Source organism: Garra rufa, chromosome 17 (genome assembly GCF_049309525.1).
Source record: "Garra rufa chromosome 17, GarRuf1.0, whole genome shotgun sequence".
Classification (NCBI taxonomy): Eukaryota; Metazoa; Chordata; class Actinopteri; order Cypriniformes; family Cyprinidae; genus Garra; species Garra rufa.
Genome location: NC_133377.1, coordinates 1,764,128 through 1,784,679, shown reverse-complemented (window position 1 = coordinate 1,784,679; position 20,552 = coordinate 1,764,128). Strand labels below are relative to the sequence as shown.

Genomic DNA, 20,552 nt, shown 5'->3' with positions numbered 1-20,552 from the left:
TGACAATAATAATATTTGTATACAGCAAGAATACATTAAATTTATAAAAGGTAAGAGTAAAAACATTACTGATGTTACAAAACATTTCTATTTCAAATAAATGCTGATGTTTTGAACTTTTTATTATAAAAAAGTATGTTCTTCAACAAAATATTAAGCAAGAAAGAAAGAAAGATGATCAAATCAAATACTATTTGACTATTTGATCATAAGCATCAATGTTACTGACCACAAACTTTGGATCGGTAGGATATGGTAGTGAGATATTTAGGACTTATTTTAATTATACTCTAGCCATAAATGATAAAATGTGACCCTGGACCACAAAACCAGTCATATAATTTAGTAAAGACTTAAATAGTAATATGCATTGCTAAGAACTTCATTTGGACAACTTTAAAGGTAAGATTTTTTTGCAACCTCGGATTCCAGATTTTCAAATAGTTGTATCTCCTCCAAATATTGGCCTATCCTAACAAACCATACATCAATGGAAAGTTATTGAATCTACACGTAATGAAACTCAAACTCCAAAGTGTTGCTATAAACTGCTTAAATCACAGTTTCCACCTCAATAATAAAAATAATAAAAAGGTAACTATGAGATAAAATAGACTTCCATGGTTTAAACGGGCATAAAAATAAAAACACTGCTTTCATGTCAGGCCTTTTTTCTGTTTATAAGAGATCAAAATCCTGTCTGTTGTTTAAAATAAGTTTCCAGCAGTTAATTCACTGAGGACGGCTTCACTTGAAAACTTGCTGTTCGCTTGTTCATATTATTCATTCCCTATGCATGATTTTCTGAGAAAGTTGAGAAACATCCATCAAAACTGACAACTGTGCTTATAACAGTTGTGACATACAGCAACACTTGTTTCCCTTCTCTCCACAGCACAAAAAGATAATAGAAAATCTGCAGTTTTATGTGGCCCAGTATCAATCTTGACTATTCCCTGCTCTCTATTCATGCTCCAAAGTGTGCATTATTTCCAGAAGCCCCCAGCACACTTCACTGATTTCACACCGGCATCTGAAGTTAAAAAGCGCATCTTAGATACTATATATGCTCTGAGCGGTTCACCTTCCTTGAGCGCGGGGTTTCACGCCGTATGCTAATCACGTGTGTTTGACTGGTGTGAAGGGTGAAGAAAAAATAGAAATGTACACAGCTCATCTGTGTTGTCATGGGAATGTCAGAAGCGGAGAGCGAGCGAGAAAACCCTGTTAATCTTCGAGCCGAAATCTCCTCAACTGACCGCATTAAACGGAACTCCATTATGGCTGAATAAAAGCTTTCAAACTCGCCGTCTCACTGGAGATCTATTTAGCTAGTCTGTTTTTGCTTATTTGATTGTTTTCTTTTCTGTTTTAAGGAAGAGAGGCCTATTTACTGGATCCTATTGAAATCTGTTTGTTAGACCGTATGAGTCATCAAGCTTGTTATATGAAACTCTGTGTCTTATTCTCTTGAGTACATCATTATCTCTCACGTACGTCATTGTATATTCTGATAATTAAGAACTCTAGAGACTGTACACAAGTACTAAGACAACTTTAAAGGAGACATTAGATGCAAAATTCACTTTCATATGGTGTTTGCATATAAATGTGTCTTGGCAGTGTGTGGACACAACCACCCTACAATGATAAAAATCCATTCACTCTTTTTTTTTTTTAATCCCCACAAAACCTGCTCAGGCCCCGCCCACAACCGTTGATGGACTGTCCCATATTAGCATATTTCCACCCTCAGCCAGGTGTACGCTGTCTGCCATTTTCTCCATGTCTCGTAAGCAATGCAGGTGTTTTGTAGTCGGATGTAAAAATGAACATAAGAGTCTTTATTTTCTCCCAACATTAGAGCCACAGAGGACGCAGTGGATTTGTTTTGTTTTTGATGGAAAGGCGCAAGGACGTAGGTTTGCTTTTGACATTGGTGGGGACATAAACCCAAGTACCCCGTCACCCCTGCGTGCCCACCCAACCACCCAATCATTTTTGCATTTATGATGGACCTTTGACCAGTTTCATGTCATATTAAGTCTTTATTTATAGCTTATGGTAGTATTTAGCTTGTTTAATTGACAATAACTACACAATTTTGATTTTGTGAACCAACAACATCAGCATCAGAGCGCTGGGTGTCTTAATCACGCATAACTTTTTAAAAAAAATATTAATCGAATTGGACCCAGGATGATTCTGAAAGACTCTGCTGTTGCTGTAGGAACGAACAAGTTTCATGAGCATTTGATTGACAGATAAACCACATGCTCTTATTTCAGTGCCGTTTTTTATTTTGTGGATATTTTAGCTAACAGTTTGATTTGCACATTCAGTTATCAACATTAATGTAAGGTTAAAGACTGTCTGTGGCAACTCAGGATGCAGTTGGAAAATGGCCATCCGATGTCCCCATTAACAATTTGAAGTTAAAATTTGTCATTTTTACATTCAGAGTTTAATATTCAGAGATTAAGTATGTACCAAACTACACAATTTAACTTAACATATCTTAATAAAAAAAAGCTGGGCTGTCTGATTTAGTCTACTACCTTAATAGGATAATTTATCTAAAAAAAATGTATTCTGTCCTCATTTGTAAACCCCTCATGTTGCTCTGAACCTGTATTACTTTCTTTCTTCTGTGAAATACAAAAAAGATATTCTGAAAAATGTCTCCATATTTTTTGGTCCATAAAATGTAAGTCAGTATGGTCGAATGATGGTTTAAATCCCACTGACTTTCAATGCATAGAGAGAATATTTATGTTTCACAGAAAAGTCATGCTGGTTTGGAACAACACGAGGTCGATAAAAATGATGGCAGAATTTACATTTTTTTGTTGTATTATCCCTTTAAGTCTTTGACTAAGCCTATTCAGATTTGTTTTTTTCTGGGACATACACAGTACATACTGCAACACATGTTCTTGCATTTAAAAATAGCTATACAGAACACAATGGAATAAAATGCAGGGGTCTCAAAAAACAAGAAAAACAACTTTTCAAGGTTGGACTATTTTGAACTTCACACAGTTTTTGAATAAGCAAAGCTTGTGGTGGGACTCTCCCAAAAACTGCACTACAAAGCAGTCAAAGACACTATGTGACAATGGACCACAAAACCAGTCATAACGGTCGATTTATTCATAACCTGAAAGCTGGATAAATAAGCTTTCATTGATGTATGGTTTGTTGGGATATGACCATATTTGGTCGAGATACAACTATTTAAACATCTGGAAACTAAGGGTGCAAAAAATCAAAATACTGAGAAAATGGCCTTTAAAGTTGTCCAAATAGCAATGCATATTACTTTTGATATATTTAATGTAAGATATGTACAAAATATCTTTATAGAACATAATCTTTACTTGGCATAAAAGAAAAATGTATAATTTTGACCTATACAATTTGTTTTTGGCTATTGCTAAAAATAAACCCATGCTACTTAAGACAGGTTTTGTGGTCCAGGGTCACATATAAAAGAAGAGTAAGATAATCAGCCTCACTAATCAACTAGTCCATTGCTGGCAGAGAACACTGTAAGGGGCCTTTCACACAGAACACATTTTATGGTAAGGAAACACAATGGAAATCCAAATGGAATATTGACTGCTCAGTTTGTTTGACTACCTCAACCAGGCGGACACAGCAACAGTGGCTCAGACAAAAGTGGTACTACTTTTTATTATTCTTACAGTTGCATTTAGTGAAGCAAAAATACCCCACTTCAGCTTTAAATTTGAGTATTTGCACGCTGCACAGGCTTGTGTCTCTTTTACTTTGCAATGCAACCCATCTTGCTAATTGAGTTGCTTAATTGACTTATTTTTATCTTTGAGTCTGAATCAGACTCTTTAGCATTCACCTCCTAAAGCCAGTATAGACCAAGAGAGTCAAGTTAATACTGTTCGAGAAAGGTTTACTGACCTGTGTGGGCTCCAGAGAGAGAACTCAGGACACGGGCATGCTGGGTAGGCCCATCATACACCTCCACAACATCATTTAGTGCAGTCTGGAAGAATGCAAACTGGCTGAACACCACTGCAGAGAGATACAGAGAAAAAGTGAAGAGACATAATTACATAAACCTTATGAAATATGCAACTGAAACCATGACTGTGCAAATGTTAATTCAATAGCAAAAGACAGATACCTAATCACACCTGTGAACCACCTGTGAACGCACCTGGTGCTTAGTAAATTTCCAAATGAGTGGCATAAAAAAGAAACCCTGGTTTGAGACGCTGCCTATCCCGCAGCTGTTCGCAGCCATTATGCCATGCCTACGGAAATGTGTGCCTTAATTAGCTCAGCTTCCACTACGTTTGGCTTGACCCGGAGAAATACAGACAGGCTCGCATCTGCTAATTCACAGTTTGTAGGAACCCCAAATTGGCCAAATGACCTCCATGTTTTATGGATCAAATAAAAGGGTCAAGTGGAAGCTGCCGGGTTATATGAGCGGATATCCAGAAGTTGTCAGTAGCTAGAGGCTCTATACCCCTGAAAGGAGGGCAATACGGGTCAAAGTCCTTTTCAAGGATAGTCAGTTCACTCAGCGGCCAATTTGCAGTGCCTCCGGGCAGCTATTTTGGGCATGCAAGTCCAACTCCTAGCTACTCAAATGGGCAAAAAAAAACAACAACCTCACATTTAAATCAGCAATAAAATAAGACAAATTTTGTTCATTAGGCTTAAACAGCATTAAAATAGTAAACATTTCAGGTTGGTCAAGACAGCATGCATATACAGTGCATGTACAGTGCATCTGCAGTGATGTAGATTATTCATCTATATTGTGCAAAACATGAGTGATACATACAGTATACTATGTGTGTTTTATTATTTTTTTATTTTGTTTATTTAAAGGGATAGTTCACCCCAAAATGAAAACTACCCAATGGTTAACTCACCCTCAAGCCATCCTAGGTGTATATGACATTCTTCTTTCAGATGAATACAATCAGAGTAGTATTATTAATTATCCTGTTTCTTCCAAGTGCAATAATAGAAGTGAATGGGTGCTGAGATTTTAAAGTCCAATAAAGTGCATCCATACATCATAAAAAGTACTCCACACGGCTTAATAAAGAGGTTAATAAAGGCCTTCTAAAGTGAATTGATGCATTTGCGTAAGAAAAATACCCATACCCAGAAGGCCTTTATTAATCCCTCGAAAACATGTGGAGTACTTTATATGATGTACAAATGCACTTTATTGGACTTCAAAATCTCAACACCCATTCCCTGCCATTACAAAGCTTGGAAGAGCCAGGAATTTTTTTTTAATATAACTCTATTTATATTTATTTGAAAGAAGAAAGTTATATACACCTAGGATGGCTTGAGGGTCAATTAATCATGGGGTAATTTTAATTAACTTTTTAACTAGTCTTGACACAAGTTCTGAGTAACAAATTAAAGCCAACCGGAACACGTTTAGAATTTGGACCAATGAGATTGCTCTGGGTCTGTTGGGGCTATCTAACATGATGCAATGAAACCAAGAAACAGACTAAATATTGACGAAAAGTTAGCATTATCTCATTAGCCCTTGTAAATTCTGTAAATACAACATCGGGTTTCAGAAAGCATCTTTTCTTCATTGACAACCATTTAAATGTAGCTGTGCATTCTTATAATTTTGGAAGCAAAGCAAATATTGCATTTTTAAAATTACATTAGATCATTTTACCAGTGTCTGATGTGTTTGAAGGCCTCTAAACACATTAACTTGCCAAACAGTGTTGTCATTTTTCAGCAAAAATCAATGAAACGAATGGGAATTCTAACAATTAGCTTTCATATTACACTTTAGACCCTGTTAAAAAACAAAAACAAAAAAAAAACACAACCTGCATACGCTGGTTATAAATGTTTGCATGGCTGGTGGTTTGAGCTGGTTTAAAGGATTAGTTCACTTCCAGAACAAAAATGTAGATAATTTGCTCACCCCTTTGTTATCAAAGATGTTCATGTCTTTCTTTCTTCAGTCATAAAGAAATTATGTTTCTTGAGGAAAACATTTTTAGGAATTATCTCCATATAGTGGACTTCAATGGTGCCCCCGAGTTTGAACTTCCAAAATGCAGTTTAAATGGCTCTAAACGATCCCAGCCAAGGAAGAAGGGTCTTATCTAGCGAAACGATTGGTCATTTAAAAAACTGACAAATTCATATACTTTTAACCTCAAATGCTCATCTTGTTTTATCTCTACAGTTAGGGTATGTTGAAAAACTCCCATCTCTTTTTTTTTTCAACTTTAAAATCATCCTTCATTGCTGTTTTACCTTTTTTTTTGTAAAGGGCGTTTGATCTTCTTTGCATGTTTACTTTGTAAACACTGGACCGGTACCTTCTGCAGGGATGTAGGACGATGCAACTAGCTCCTGCTCATGACCAGCTAAGGACCAGCTCAAACCAGCATATGCTGTTTTTTTAACAGGGCGACTTTGGAAGTGTGTGCGCAATGCAATGTTTACTTACCATAGTCTTTCGGCACTATTACAGAGTAAAGGCAAGTCCTCCCGCTGCTGTAGTTTCCAGGATAACCAGGGGAGAGCACCACCCCCTCCAACCCCGAATACTGACCGCCGCACAGAGCTGAGCAAGAGAGACAGCCACAGAAAGAAGGCATTAGAGACTAATTTTCTGTCCTCCCCATCTCCTCTCTGCCGTTCCCTCATTCTGCTGATCTTAAATTACTTTTCTTGTCTGATTCCTGAACTGCCCTGCTAGATGTCCCCAGTGTTTGCCGAAGTGAAATTGCAGTGTGTTCAAAGTATTCCTCAAGGTTACATTGCTAAGATGAGCCTTTGCTTATTTCCAAGGGAACGGCAGCAGATGTGACAAACACCAGGTCTTTGAAGAACACAAATGGTTACAGAACGAAAGTATTTGCTGAACTTCTGTTACGTTTTACCTATGCAAACAGGTTTTGGTTTGTTCCAGCCGGGTTTGCCATCTCCCCCCATGATGCAAGTGAGAGTGGCGTCTCCCTCCAGCGTATAGCCGTTGTCACAGTAATAGGTGACAGTTGCCCCCAGCTTCAGCTCCGTACCAACACGAGTACCATTACGCACAAGGCCTGGCTCAAAGCACGACTCTCTGGGATTTTCTGTTGAGGAAAAGCAACACAAAGTGTGGTTAGAGGGATAAAGGAAAGGGAGCAATATCTAATGATTTATGGGTATTCGTATAAGACTGGTAATCCAGTGCACACTAGAACCTTTATATATATATATATACACACACACACATACTCGCCAAGCACCTAATGTGAGGAAAAAATTGGCTTTGTAAATCATGTAGAGTAATAATGTTACTCGCCAAGTGGTCTCTGTTTTTATTAGAGACTACAGTGCAACACAATTCATATCTAAAACATGCAAATCATATATTCAGTAAAACATCTGTAAAACCTTTTAATGATATTTGTTTTTTTTATGTATGTATCAAAAAAAGTCACATGAAGTTCTCACAGTAGAAGAAGACGACGAAGAAAGGATAAGGAAGAGGTTGTGAAGTAATTAACCTGAACAAAAATATAGTAAAAATAATTATGAAATTTTACAGTATTGTTACTTTTATGTAATTTATTCCTGTGATACCAAAGCTGCATTTTCAATATCCATTACTTCAGTCTATAGTGTCACATGATCCTTCAGAAATTATTATAAATGCTGATTTACTACACATTTCTTGTCATTGTTATTGTCAAAAAAAATTTTTTTTTTTTTTTTTCAGGATTCTTTGATAAATAAAGTTTATTAACATGCAACATTAAACATTTAATTAGCCCTTGCTAAATGAAAGTATTAATTAGTAAAAAAATAAATACAATTCTGGTCTCAAATTTTCAACCAGTAGTAATGAATAAATTATTACTTAGAAAAATATAATAAAATAAAATTTACAAAAAATCCTTTCCAATACAGTTTCATGGTCTGCTATATTTGCACAATTAATTTAATAGATGTGGCAAAATATATAAATAAATAAATAAATATTTCAAAATAAATACATAATTATTACTGGCAGTAATAAATAAATTCTCACTTAAACAAAAAAAAAAAAAAAAAAACTTGTACAATACAGTTTCCTAGTCTGCTATTGTCACATGTCTCCTTATGTTTCATGTCTTTTGCCTTTGTTTTGCACTGTTGTGATTTGGTTTCTCCCTCTGTCTTCCCCCGTCCGTTTGTAATCATTTGGTTCAGTCCTTGTTAAGTCATTATCGTTTTCACCTGTGTGTAATTATTAGTTTGTTTTATAAGTCAGTCTCTGTTTTCAGTCCTTTGTCGGTCATTTCACTTCATGTTTTACGTTATCCCTGTGTGTGGATGTCTCCTGCCTTCCGGAAGTGTTTTATTAAAGTGACTTATCATTGGATTTACGTCTCCCGTCTCATCAACCAGCACTACACCGTGACAGAATGACCGAACCACAAAGTAAGTGCTGAGGAACGGCTGTGGGGTTTGCGGCAGGGTGGTCGGGAGTTGGTGAGGTATGTGCTTGAATTTACTGAGCTGTACCATCTATTGAGCTGGCCCGACGCGTCAATCAGCGTTGTATTTCTGTTGGGGCTGGACAAGGACATTATTCGTAGCGATCTGTCCGTTCACGATCTTTTGTTTGTAGATTTTGTCAACGTCATTCTTTATTTGAATGGCTCTAACTTTGAGCTTTCGGAAGTGGGTCCTTGTCCAGTCCCCTCAGATGCACGTCGCGTCGCGCCAGCTCATCTAAAGCCGGTGCTCACCACATGCCTCATCAACGGCTCAGACCACCTGCCACGCCCCGAGCGCCCTGTCACTATCCAAAGCTCCGTGGCCTTCCTCAGCACTATACCGCTGGCCACCGTTCCTGATCTCCCGGTCGAGATGACCGCAGTCCCTGATTTCCCGGCCGAGATGGCCACAGTTCCTGATTTCCTGGCCGAGATGGCCACATTTCCTGATTTCCCGGCCGAGATGGCCGAAGTTCCTGATTTCCCGGTCAATATGGCCACAGCTCCTGATTTCCCGGCCAAGATGGCCGCAGTTCCTGATTTCCCGGCCAGGATGGCCGATGTTCCTGATATTCCTGTCAAGATGGCCACAGTTCCTGATTCCCCGGCCGAGATGGCCACAGTTCCTGATTTCCTGGCCGAGATGGCCACATTTCCTGATTTCCCGGCCGAGATGGCCGAAGTTCCTGATTTCCCGGTCAATATGGCCACAGCTCCTGATTTCCCGGCCAAGATGGCCGCAGTTCCTGATTTCCCGGCCAGGATGGCCGATGTTCCTGATATTCCTGTCAAGATGGCCACAGTTCCTGATTCCCCGGCCAAGATGGCCGATGTTCCTGATATTCCTGTCAAGATGGCCACAGTTCCTGAGTTCCTGACCGAAAAGGCCCCTGTTCCTAATTTCCTGGCCAAGATGGCCGTTGTTCCTGAGTCCCTGGCCGAGATGGCCGCCAAGCCTGAACCCCTGGCCAAGATGGCCGCCAAGCCTGAGTCCCAGGCCAAGATGGCCGCCAAGCCTGAATCTGCACCCAAGATGGCTACCGTCAAGCCAGAGTCTTCGCTGGTTCCGCCCAGCCCTTCAGTGACCGCGCCACCAGAGCGCCCTCCAGTGACTGCTCGCCCAGAGCCTGCTCTTCCAGAGTCTCCACTGGAGACGCCCAGCCCTCCAGAGTCTCCACTGGAGACGCCCAGCCCTCCAGAGTCTCCACTGGAGACGCCCAGCCCTCCAGAGTCTCCGCTGGGGTCATCCAGTCCTCCAGAGCCCGCTCCTCAAGAGCGCCGTCCAGAGCCCGCTCCTCAAGAGCGCCGTCCAGAGCCCGCTCCTCAAGAGCGCCGTCCAGAGTCTCAGCTGGTGCCGTCCAGAGTCTCAGCTGGTCCAGCCCAGCCTTCCAGAGCCTTCGCTGGCCCAGCCCAGCCTTCCAGAGCCTCCGCTGGCCCGGCCCAGCCCAGCCTTCCAGAGCCCCCGCTGGTCCTGTCCAGCCTTACAGAGCCCATTCTGTCAAACGGTCCTTCCAAACCCCTGAATTCCCCAAAGAAAATTTTGGGGGGGCGCTATATACCCCTAGCCAACGTGGCCGGGCCGAGGACTGAGGCCAAGGCCACGGGGGCTGCCCAGCCATGGCCACCCGAACTGCCTGTCCGGCCGTGGCCGCCTGACCCGCCATGGCCACTCGAACTGCCTGTCCGGCCGTGGCCGCCTGACCCGCCACGGCTTTCTGTTCCGCCCTGGAGGCCTTCCCAACCCAGCAAGGTCCTGCCCCGTAACGGCCTCCAGGGCGCCCGCCCCCCCTCCCCGGTGTTTCCATCACGGGAGATAATGTCACGTCTCCTTATGTTTCATGTCTTTTGCCTTTTTTTTGCACTGTTGTGATTTGGTTTCTCCCTCTGTCTTCCCCCGTCCGTTTGTAATCATTTGGTTCAGTCCTTGTTAAGTCATTATCGTTTTCACCTGTGTGTAATCATTAGTTTGTTTTATAAGTCAGTCTCTGTTTTCAGTCCTTTGTCGGTCATTTCACTTCATGTTTTACATTATCCCTGTGTGTGGATGTCTCCTGCCTTCCGGAAGTGTTTTATTAAAGTGACTTATCATTGGATTTACGTCTCCCGTCTCATCAACCAGCACTACACCGTGACAGCTATATTTTCACAATCAATTTACCAAAAAAATGATAGATAGATCTTACTTTTAAACAGTAGTACTGAATAAATTATATATATAAATAAAATATATATATATATAGAACCTTTGTGAAACATTCTTTGATGAATAGAGTTCATTAACATTTAATGTGTATTTTCTGAATGAAAGTACTTTTTTTTTCTTCCAAAAAAGTCTTACTGGCCTCAAACTTTCGAACCATAGTAATGAATAAATTATTACTTGGCAAAAAAAAGTTTTTATGGTCTGGTTTATGGTTTACCAGATGTAAAGGCAAAAAAAATACAATTATGAACCCTGTACTAAAGAGGATAAGTTGAAATGTTTCTCAAAAGAATCACAACAGAGACTCCAATAAGCTAAAAATAGAAGAATGAAAAGAGAGGAGGCTCTTTGTGTGAATAAGTGCACTTCAAAGACGCTTCAAATGAGCGTACGCAGATGCTTTCACCAATTCACAATCCAGAAATATGCTACAGCAACCTACATGCCCCGTGGAGCATGAACGGCCAACCCAGGACATATTAAAAGTGACACCGGGCTAGATCAGGTCTGCTGACTACACAAAACAGTCCGTCACCCAGCAGGACGTGTGTACGGCGCATAGCGCATCCTTTGGCCAAAATTAGAAATCAATCATTCTTACTACACATCTGCATCGCACAGCAAAAAATGAGTTGCATGCAGTTCCCGTTGAGATATTACTTCCAAACATAGTTATACTGCAACGTTCGTGCCCTTCATGGCCCAATGGCACGTCAAAACAGGTGGCAATCTGTTGGCCATGGCCGGCGCTCCAGACGGTCCATAACTCAGTTCATCTTCCTACACCTGGCTTCTCACCGCTCTAACAAGACGAGTGCGGGACGGGCAGTAATTAAGAGTGGACCACAGCCAGCCTTAAGGTCTAGCTCAGGTGTCCATTGATGAGGCTGTGTATGAGTGAGTGTGTGTGTTTGTGCATTTGGACATGACAAATGTTTTAGCTGGCAGGGAACACTTCGGACGAGCAATGGAGTGTGTATGTGTGTGTGGTGTTTATTTAACTGCCGGTCAAGCGTGCAGAGCCTTGGCCCACATATTGCACCTCGGAGGCCAATCAGACGCGGTTGGGAGTCTGTGAGAAGCTGATTGGTCTGTAAAGAGGTTGACAGCACCTGAAGCTCGTTCCAACAGCAGTGGCACGCGCAGATGAACCAACGTGACCCTGTGCCAGACCGGCTAAGCTCACACTTCTGTCAGGGTTAGGTTGAAACAAACACACTTTTCGTGTATTTATGATTTGCTTCCACATTATTAGTTTATACTAATTCATTGTGAGGAGACTGGGGTCTGGAACTGGAGCTTTTGAAGTGCCACACACTGTGTCCATCTGCTGCACCAGATTGAGAGAATACTGTTCCTCATTCACCAAGCCCAACAGAGGGTGATCTAAAGAGCATGGTCTCCCTCTCTCACTCTCTCTCTGACCGCTGCATGCCAGCGACAGCCATCATAGGTAGAGTTCTATTGAGTGGTTCACTTTAAGTTCACTAACAGAGATTGTATATATGTGACCCTGGACCACAAAACCAGTCATAAGGTTAAATTTTAAAATTTTAAAATTTAAAAACTGAGATATATACATCATATGAAAGCTCAATAAATAAGCTTTCTATTGATGTATGGTTTGTTAGAATATGACAATATTTGGCCGAGATACATCTATTTGAAAATCTGGAATCTAAGGGTGCAAAAAATCAAAATACTGAGAAAATCACCTTTAAAGTTGTCCAAATTAAGTTCTTAACAATGCATATTACTAATCAAAAATTACATTTGGATAGGTTTACAGTAGGAATTTTACAAAAAATCTTCATGGAACATGATCTTTACTTAATTTCCTCATGATTTTTGACATAAAAGAAAAATCAATAATTTTGACCCATACAATGTATTTTTGGCTATTGCTACAAATATACCCCAGCGACTTAAGGCTGGTTTTGTGATCCAGGGTCACATATAAAAAAAAAATATATGGTAGCTGCTGTTGTTGTTGTTCTGAAACACTTGTCTTACTGGACACCAGTGTTCACTTTACCATATTTACAAAAGAAATACAAAAATAAACTTACATATATTCTTACTGTTCAAAAGTTTAGTGTTGCTTTGTCTCTTACGCTTATTAAAGGGACCGGTTACCCAAAAGTTAAAATTACCCCATGATTTACTCACCCTCAAGCCATCCTAGGTGTATATGACTTTCTTCTTACATATGAATACAATCTGAGTTATATTAAAAAATGTCCTGGCTCTTCCAAGCTTTATAATGGCAGTGAATGGCTGTTGAGATTTGAAGTCCAACAAAATCCATCCATCCATCATTAAAAGTACTCCACACAGTTCCTCCTTTCAGATACTGAAAATGAAATTCCAGGACTTTTCAAACACTACTTTTATGATTTTCAATGACTTCAATCAAGTTTTGAAATTCTAAAAATAAAATACATAAAAGTATACTAATAAAAAATGGCAAATGTGAAGCACATGCAATGTATAACTACTACTACTAAATTATTACAAAGTATACTAGGCAAGGCAAGTTTATTTATATAGCACATTTAATACTAAATTATTACAAAGTATACTACACTTTTATATTTATTTTTTCTCTGTTTTGTTAAAAAAAAAGATTTGCGAAATCGCTCTGAAACCCAGATATGAAACAAATGCTTTGTGAACCCGCACCAAAGTCCCGATTTAAATCAAATGATCTGAGATCCATACTCTGAAGTCCTAATCTGAATAATGATATGCAAACCATCATTTCAGATCAGGACTCAAAGCGTGGATCGCGACTCATTTGACTTAGATCGAAACTTTGCATATCGTGAATTATTTGATTTACATCAGGACTTCAAATCACGTATCGTGAACTCTTTGATTTGAATCATTCAATTTGCAAAATGATTCACAAACCCATTCTGATCTAAATCAAATGATTTGCGATATGCAATTTGAAGCCCTGATCTGAAACAAATGATTCACCAATTCTTTACAAATCCTCATTTTGTACTTCTAATTTGTGACCGGTGTTTTGTTTTGCTCTCTCCTCTGCACTTCCGCGTTCATCTACATCATCTGCTTTAACGCCACTTTCTTGTGGCAATACGTATGACAGTTAGCATAAGCTAGAGCAGAAGTTAGAGATTATGGTTTATAAAGGTTTAAATATGTATATTTTTTCTTGCACAAATTAATCGTTTCACTTCAGAAGGCCTTTATTAACCCCCGAGAGGTGTGTGGATCACTTTTTATGATGGATGGATGTGCTTTTTTGGGCTTCAAAATCTCAACACCCCTTTACTGCCATTATAAAGCCTGGAAGAGCCAGAACATTTTTAATACAACTTCAATTGCATTCGTTCAAAAGAAGAAAGTCATATACACCTAGGATGGCTTGAGGGTGAAAACTTGTGGAAACTGATATATTTTTTTTTTTTCAGGATTCTTCGAAGAACAAAGTTTAAAACAACATTTACTTTAAATGGAAATCTTTTGTAACACTATAAATGTCTTTAACGACACTTTCAATCAATTTAATGCATCCTTGCTGAATAAGAGTATGAATTAGGGCTGTGCGATATGGACAAAAGAAACCTATCACGATTTTCTTGAACAGTATTGCGATTTCGATTTTAATCACGATTTTGACACAGACATGTTTTACAGTGTGAATCTAAAACATTTTTTTAAAGGAAAACAATTAGATCTTTATCAAAGACCTGTAACATGTCTCTAAAACAGAAGGCGGGAAAAAAAAAATCACCTAGCAGGTGAAAAAAAGTTAGGAGCACCAAAAAAAAAAAAAAAATGTAGGCGCACCCAATTTCTTTTTAGTAATGCACTGATCTTGATTCTTCATGGCTGATTCTGACTGCAGATGTTTTACAAGCACATGATCAAAGTAGGCTACTCTTTCAATATTCAAAGTGCAAATAGAGACCAAATTTTTCAAGCATGATACAGAACTATAGACAACTGCACAATATATTTTTTATAGCCCACATACTAATAACTGCCTAGATATTTTATGTAGCCTAATTTGCGCGCATTGAGTCGTCGCTCTCTAAACGCGGGATATTAAAATTGCTTTTGAATGCGCGTCCGCGTTTTACTTTTGGTTTCGTTTTAACGATCTTGCGAGACTCTCAAAGGCGCTGAGCGTGCATTCTACAATAAAAGAGATTATTATAACAAAACCATTTGAAATATGAGAGGACACAAACAGGATTTTGAAAAGCATGTCCCCAGTGAAAATTACGCCCCTGTGTGAATGGAACTCTGCGCTGAGTTATCATCTGATGTGGATGAATGCCGCATTGTACAGTAACGTATATGGACACGGAGGCGCCAGAATTGTATCTGACAGAATGTACGCTACAGCACGAAATATATCATATTTCTTCAAATGCGGTTTGTTGAGACCTTTTATTTTTCACAATCGAAAGAGAGAACGGCGAACCTGTCACTGTATCAGCTCACAGCAGTCTGTGCAGTAGTTAGGCTAGCGAAAGTTTTGTAAAGAAATGAAACCAAGTCGGACCACAACAGTTTCTCGCACTCGAATGGTCCCAAATATAATTTCAGGTCACGCAGATTAAATTTTGGGAGCATATGCGACCAAAGCGTTCACAATTTCGAGCCCTGCCTAGTAAAGGTAGAACAAAATGTCTTTAGAACAGACCTATGGCAAAAAGTAAGTATGTGTGTGCGTATATGCGTGCGTGTGTTTGAAAAAACAACAACCCAGACCACAGCGTCCCACATAAAAACAATTAGAACACTGGCAGTCTAGCTGCTTTCTGCTAAGAAAACCAGCATGACCATTTCTGGTTTCAAGCATGAACGTTGGCATTTTCTTGCTCTCTGTTTAGGCGCGCTGTGTTGTGATCGGTTCAAATAGCATGCTGCAGGAAAAGTATCAGTCGAGTGCGTGCAAAAAATCGTGCTGTAAGGCGATTTAGAAATCGTGCATGTTCACATCGCGATTTTGATACGATTTCAATTAATCGCACAGCCCTAGTATGAATACCTATTAAAAAGACAGAAAACTTTTGAACAGCATGCTACTTTTCCCTTGCACATTAGTTACAAAAATAGGCAAATGTGTCATATGAATTATAATCTGAAACTGTATCAGTGCCTCAGTAAAACTGAACCTGTCACAACAACAACATGATTTTGTCATTAATATATTCATTTCACATAGATATCTTTACATTCTACATAATTTTCAACACAAGGATGTCTATGAAGAAAAATACATTTCCTATGGTCCACTGAGGCAAGAGTCATTAGATGAAGTGTAACAGTTTTCTCAGTATCTCTGTTTTATTTGCTCGCCAAAGCCAATTTTTAACATCTTGGCGAGTACTGATTTTGGACTCTGGCGCAACTGATCGGACAAGTCTGTCATTTCATGAATAAACAAATAAGCCAAAGTGTCATCAGACAAAGTGAGGTCAGCAGGGCGCATACGGAGACAGCAAACTCGCATTTGTTCTCATTTGTGCTGAGCCTTTAGTGTGACAGCAAAACATTGATCAAATGCCAGCTTTAGAGAGCGCATTCTGGCTTTTCATTTTCATAATTCTTCTCTAGACGACTGCGAGAAGTGCCATGGGTCGATAATTATACGCTACACGAAAGCGGTACGAGCAGGAGGGGGTGATCAAGGCAACAGTCAAAGTGCTGTTGCAGTAAGGCACACTACAGAAACAAAAGAACAAAAGGCAAAGAACAAAGACAAAAGGAAAATTAAGGCCATCCTGATACTACTATTTGAACAAATTCTCATGCAATACAGGCAGACATACCAGTGTACTGCAGGACAAATCCATTGCTGCTGAGAGAAGCGTCACTGCGAAAGGCAAGGAAGAGCGTGTTGGAGCTGCTCTCAATGCGCTCAGGGACGTCCGTGCCATAAAAGCTGCCCAGCAGAGGGCTGAGAGAATCAGGCCCATCGTAGACATGCAGAAAGTCGTAGCTCGGCTCCAGACTAAAGCTAGTGTGAGAAAGAAACACATATGATATGACTATAAACAACCAGTATTGTCATTGCTAGGGTTGGGGTGGTTGTTGTTGTTATTAAAGGGATAGTTCACCCAAAAATGAAAATTGTGTTGTTAATTACTCACCCTCATGTTGTTCCAAACCCATACGACCTTCAATTTAGATATTTTTGATGAAATCTGAGAGCTTTCTGACCCTCGGATAATGCACTCTTGATAATAGAGGAAAATGATAACTTGGGGGAGTAGAATTGTTGAATAAAGTCACAGAAAGTATACTTGTAGATTCATAAAATTCTGGTTGAACCACTGATGTCACATGGACCATTCTGTCGATGTTCTAGGTACCTTTTTGGCCCTTGAATGTGGTAGGAACCATGCTGTCTATGGAGGGTCAGAAAGCAATCGGAACTCACCAGAAATATCTTAATTGTCTTCCGAAGATGAACAAAGGTCTTACAGGTTTGGAACGACATGAGGGCGAGTAATTAATGACAGAATTTCCATTTTGGGGTGAACTATCCCTTTAACTAAAACTATTAGAAATATTTTTTTGTTAATTTAAATAAATCGGAAATGATACATAATAGAGGGAAATGAGGGAAAAACAATCTTACTGATTGAAAGTGAGTGATATGATGTGGTCTTGCGTTACAATTACTGTCCAATCACATTCTCTGCCATGAGGATAGGGCTCTGGGTATTCAGGAGACAGGATCAGTCCACTGGGACCAGTCAGATTCCCTCCACATGGAGCTGCAATACAAAAGAAACAATAGAAAATCAAATACTGAACATACTACTTGCACTCTCAAAATGTAGGCCCTTAATGCTAAAACTATCTAGAACAGTGGTTCTCTACCATACCAGGGAACGAGGCAATTAAAGTTTTGAGATTACTTAAAATTAGATAAAACAAGCACTTGAACAAAAAAAGAGAGAATCGCTAATCCAGAACAGTCTGTAATTATCTAGTCCCAAAGATTATTAAGTTAATGGAGTCATGTGCTCAACTCAGCAGTAGTAGGTTTTTACCTGGAACAGGCAAACATCTCCAGGGTTTTGCCTGTGGTTCAGGTAAACACTAACACAAACTCATACTGAGTTTAATTGAACAAGGCAACATAATTATAGTATAGCTAGTGTGGCTATTAACATTAAGTGGCTTTAATTCACAAAAGAAAACCAAATACTGCTGCCCCTAATGTCCACAAAATCCTTAACTGAGAAGCAGTATGATGAAATCTTTATAAATGTAGCTGCTGCAGGAGAATAGATGGTACAGCTGGCCAAGGCAATAAATGATGCCCCTCATATGGTCAATAATGTGGTGAATGTTCTTATACTTTTAGCGCATGACTTTAAAATGTATTTTGTATGGGTTTTATTTAAATTGGGCGCAAACTAAATCAGTGAACAAGGCCTTGAGCAAAGGAAACTGAAAAGAATTTCAACATGACTTGAACTGCAACCTTGAGTCTTTCTGAATGTAGTAACATGTATCATTATATAAAATGCATTAGCATGCGATTTTGAAATGTCCAATGTTATAACGTAATGTGTGAAAATGTGCATGCGCATAGCAGAGCTAGTACAAAGTGAACATTTGTGGTTAAAAAGCATATCTTTTTTTTTTTTCTCTCTAGAAAATGATTGTTTTGTTAGATAAGACCCTTATTCCTGGACTGGGATTGTGTAGAGCTCTTTAAAGCTACATTGAAACTGCAATTTGGACCTTCAACCCGTTGACCACCATTGAAGTTCACTATATGGAGAAAAATCCTGTAATGTGCATGACTTGAAAAGGCCTTGAGCAAAGGAAACTGAAAATAATTTCAACATGACTTGAATTGCGACCTTGAGTCTATTTGAACGTAGTTACATAAACCTTTTCCTAGTGAATAACTGTTTTCATACTATCACCGTGTGTGTTTACATGTACTTGTATTTTATTTCAAACGTGAAAAGATGTAAATACACAATTTTTCAAGTTTAAGTCCACCTAAGTTAATTTACTCTCCCGTCTGATCTGTTTGTCGGACATAATGGTGGATTCTGCTTTATAATTGGTCAGATCACCTGTCAGTCAAGCTGTTTGCGAAGTATCAACTGCACTCTTGCTTGTGCTTGTGTGATACTGCTTATGTCTGTCTTTATGTGAAACTAATGGAAGAGTATCCTCCTTTTTTTTTTTAGGAAGTAAGCTATTTTTGTACAGCTAAAATAATTGGAAGCGGCTGACATCGGATGCACATTTAAGATAAAAAAAGATAAAAACACCTGCTCTTATGTTAAAAATAAAACGTGAAGATGGAGGGATCACTGTTGAAGGGTAGGTTGAGGAAGGAAGCGTTTATGTTGCTTAATTTGGCATGTCCTTACCAGAACAGGTGGGTGGATCGGGCTGCCAGAAGAAACGGTTGTTAATCTCGGTACAGGTGATTTTGGTCGCCCCCTGTAGGAGGTATCCAGGATCGCACTGGAACAGCACACGATCCCCTGGCTCTCTGCTGTCTCCTATGCGGGTGCCATTTGTTGGAATGCCAGGATCATTACAGGAAGTGGCCGTTGAAACTGCAGAAAGAGAAACTTACAGTCAGCAACCTTAACGTAATCAATGGATCCCTTTGTTTTATTATCCTAGACCAGGGTTCCTCAAATCTTACCCTGGAGGTCCAATGCGCTGCTGAGTTTAGCTCCAACCCTGATCAAACTCACCTACTTGTGATTCTCTGATAATCATGAAGATCTTGATTAGCATACTCAGGTGTGTTTGATTAGGGCTAGAGCTAAACTCTGCAGGAAAATGGATCTTGTGGGCCAGATTTGAGGATCCCTGTCCTAGACCATTGGCTCTCAACATTTTCGACTCAAAGGCCTCCCATTGTCAAGGACAATATCTAAAGGCCACCCAATATATTTTTGCTACGTCTGCTGAAAGGACAAGGCTGGTCAAATTTTATTTACAGAAATGAGGAGTGGCAAAATACTAAAATACATCAAGAAAATCAAATAATTAAATTCAATAATTTGAAAAGTTTCAAGAACTGAATGTCCTTCAGGGTTTACACTTTTGTACCAATTTATTGATATGACTTTTCTAGTCATCTGTAATGACAGGGTTGTTTTTCCCCCATTTTAAAGCCTGACTTAACCAGAAACAACTTACAATTTATATTGATTATAAAAATGGATTTTAATTTTCATGACTTTTCCAGGTCTAGAAATGCCATTTTTAAAATTCCCTCATATATTCAGGCTTTAGATAACTAGGAGAAACCTGGCTTTTAAATAAAAATGACAGTCATTGAAGGAAATAATTAAGACACAATGTAAGTTTACTATTTTTTTTTTATTTGTTTGGTTTTAACTTATTTGAAAGCTCATGTTATTATTTAAAGGAGTAGTTCACTTCGATAATAAAAAAAAAGTACCGACCCAGTGTTTACAAAGATGCCGGACAATTTTGTAGTTGGAGGAGAAAATAAGATGGAGTTTTTCGTCCCACCATACCTTTTTGATAAATACACATATGCACCGTGCATCACCTTTCCAACATGATTACGTAATGCATGAAGTTGTGCATTGCAGAGCTAGTGCAAGATGAGCATTTGTGGTTAAAAAGCATTTTTTTTTTCTTTTCGTAGAAAGTGGCTAATCGTTTAGCTAGGTAAGACCCTTCCTTCTTGGCTGGGATCACGTAGAGCCCTTTGAAGCTGCATTGAAACTGTAGTTTGGACTTTCAACCCGTTGGCCACCACTGAAGTCCATTAAATAGAGCAAAATCCAGAAATGTTTTCCTCAAAAACCTTAATTTCT

At 39.3% G+C, this 20,552-nt stretch overlaps 1 protein-coding gene across 1 annotated transcript in view; it reads right to left on the bottom strand.

The window, feature by feature from the left end:
• csmd2 (CUB and Sushi multiple domains 2) overlaps positions 1-20,552 on the bottom strand; it is a 425,673-nt gene that overhangs the window by 93,831 nt on the left and 311,290 nt on the right. Inside the window, exons 30-35 of the mRNA XM_073822409.1 lie at positions 19,116-19,307; positions 17,351-17,489; positions 16,539-16,726; positions 6,936-7,130; positions 6,500-6,616; positions 3,940-4,053 (exon numbers count right to left, since the gene is read on the bottom strand). Of these exons, the coding sequence (XP_073678510.1) occupies positions 3,940-4,053; positions 6,500-6,616; positions 6,936-7,130; positions 16,539-16,726; positions 17,351-17,489; positions 19,116-19,307 (945 nt within the window). The remainder of the gene's footprint in view (positions 1-3,939; positions 4,054-6,499; positions 6,617-6,935; positions 7,131-16,538; positions 16,727-17,350; positions 17,490-19,115; positions 19,308-20,552) is intronic.